The sequence below is a fragment of the Leptosomus discolor genome, unplaced genomic scaffold, assembly GCF_034619465.1.
Source record: "Leptosomus discolor isolate bLepDis1 unplaced genomic scaffold, bLepDis1.hap2 HAP2_SCAFFOLD_35, whole genome shotgun sequence".
Classification (NCBI taxonomy): domain Eukaryota; kingdom Metazoa; phylum Chordata; class Aves; order Leptosomiformes; family Leptosomidae; genus Leptosomus; species Leptosomus discolor.
The window spans coordinates 849,207-851,199 of record NW_028237764.1 but is presented as its reverse complement, the minus strand read 5'-3'; the positions used below and the strand labels follow the sequence as shown (position 1 = coordinate 851,199).

At 47.1% G+C, this 1,993-nt stretch overlaps 1 protein-coding gene across 1 annotated transcript; it reads left to right on the top strand.

Annotated features, from left to right (window-relative positions):
* The first annotated feature begins 442 nt into the window (after positions 1–442).
* LOC147412912 (olfactory receptor 6E1-like) lies at positions 443–1,462 on the top strand. Its single transcript, XM_086480788.1, has one exon. The coding sequence runs from the start codon at positions 443–445 to the stop codon at positions 1,460–1,462; it is 1,020 nt and encodes a 339-aa protein (XP_086336914.1).
* Positions 1,463–1,993: the final 531 nt, after the last annotated feature.

Genomic DNA, 1,993 nt, shown 5'->3' with positions numbered 1-1,993 from the left:
TTTTAAAATCAGCAGATTCTCAGCGATTCCTAGCCCAAAAAGGCAAGTATGGAAAAATAGAAAGAACAGCTTTTAACATACAGATTTGGTTTGATTTCATTTGTTTTGCTTTTTTAGTATTCGTGCAATAGAAGAGGAGAGTTTGGCACATAGGTGTGACAGAGGTTTGCAATAGGTCTGAGTGAATGAATTTGTGATTACCCAGGAATGGGATGAAATAGCTAACGGCCTCTTTAAAATGTGTTCTGGAGAAAGAAATCCTTTGTGAGTGTTTGGAAAGAGTAGAAAAGAGACAACAAATTCTGTGAGGACTCCCACTGAAATGCGAAACAGAAAAATTCAGGTGGGAGAAATGCTTGAAGGACTGTCTCTGTCTGTGTCATATAGCAAGACTGCAAGAAAGGAAAGCAGCAGAAAAGGAAGGACAGAACTATTCACCCAGATGGTGAAATTATCACAGTTGGTTTTTGCCAGGTTCCTGTCTCCTCAGGATGAACTGAAATTGAGCACGGGACCAGAAAACAAACCTGCAGTTACTGAGTTCATCCTAGAGGGTTTCTCAGGGCTTGATCAAAGACTACAGCTATTTCTCTCTCTGGTCCTTCTGCTCGTCTACCTGACAACAGTGGTGGCGAACATGACCATCATTTTCCTGGTGTGTACGGACCACCGCCTGCAAACCCCCATGTACTTTTTCATCAGCAACCTGTCCTTCCTGGAGATCTGGTTTACATCCTCCACAAGCATCAAACTCGTTGTGATCCTGGCTTCTGGGAGGAGAAGAATCTCACTAAGCAGCTGCTTTGCCCAATCCTATTTCTATTTTGCCCTGGGCTGCACGGAGTTTGCTCTTCTGGTTGTCATGTCCTTTGACCGCTATGTTGCCATCTGCCAGCCTTTGTGTTACGCTGCCATCATGAAGCCTCAGCTCTGCATCCGCCTGGTTGTTGCTGCTTGGGTCACAGGCATCACACTCATGAGTTACCGTCTGGTCCTCCTCCACACGGTGACTTTCTGTGGCTCCAACAACATCCACCATTTTTTTTGTGACAACTCCCCCTTGTTCAAATTGTCCTGCTCTGACACCAGCCTGCTTTGGAAACTAGACTCTTTTTTATTGCCATTTGTCGTACTGGGTTCCTTAGGTTTAACTCTGGCATTTTACATGGGCATCCTTCTCTGTATTCTACACCTTCCAGCAGCCTCTGGGAGGAAAAAAGCTTTTACTACATGTTCTTCCCATCTCACCACCTTGGCCATTGTATATGGGAGCTGCATTGCTCTCTACGTGTGTCCTTCCGAAGATGTTTCCTTGGAGACAAACAGAATCGTAGCTTTGCTGAACACCGTCCTGTACCCATTCTTAAATCCATTCGTCTACAGCCTTAGAAACAAGGCTGTGATGCTGGCCCTGAACAAAGCCATTGCCCGTGCAACAGTACAGCTTTTCCCCTCATCATGATGCCTTTCTGGACACTGATTCCAATGACCTGCTGTCACCTCTTAAATGATACCAGTGCATATGTATGTGACCTCCAAACACAGATGCCTCAGGAGGCTGATGTTCTTGTGGGGTTGTGTCAGGCTAAGTGATACGAAACTCATCTGTACAGTCGAAGAAAGCACTACCAATGGCAGGAGGAGTAGCTCAGCTAATACCCTGCCTGAGCTCTCCCAGACCCATCCCAGGAGAGCCACCAGCTCATCAAGAGCCCTTCTCTGCAAACTAAGAAGAGCACAGAAGCACAGTGGCAGGTGGGAACCCATATTACAGGCTCCTGAGGCATGAACAAGTTGTCCCAGCTCCTTCCAGGGCTGCCCTGGGAGAGCCATCAGCCCTGTTTCCAGGTGTCAAACCCATCAAGACAAGTCACTGAGAGCAGCTTTCTGGATCACCACTTGGGCTAAGGGGACTGTTGCCTGGAGGTGGAGGACACCTTTTGGGATGCAGGGCAGGAGCTTTTTTGGATTGCACAGGACTTATCATGGGAAG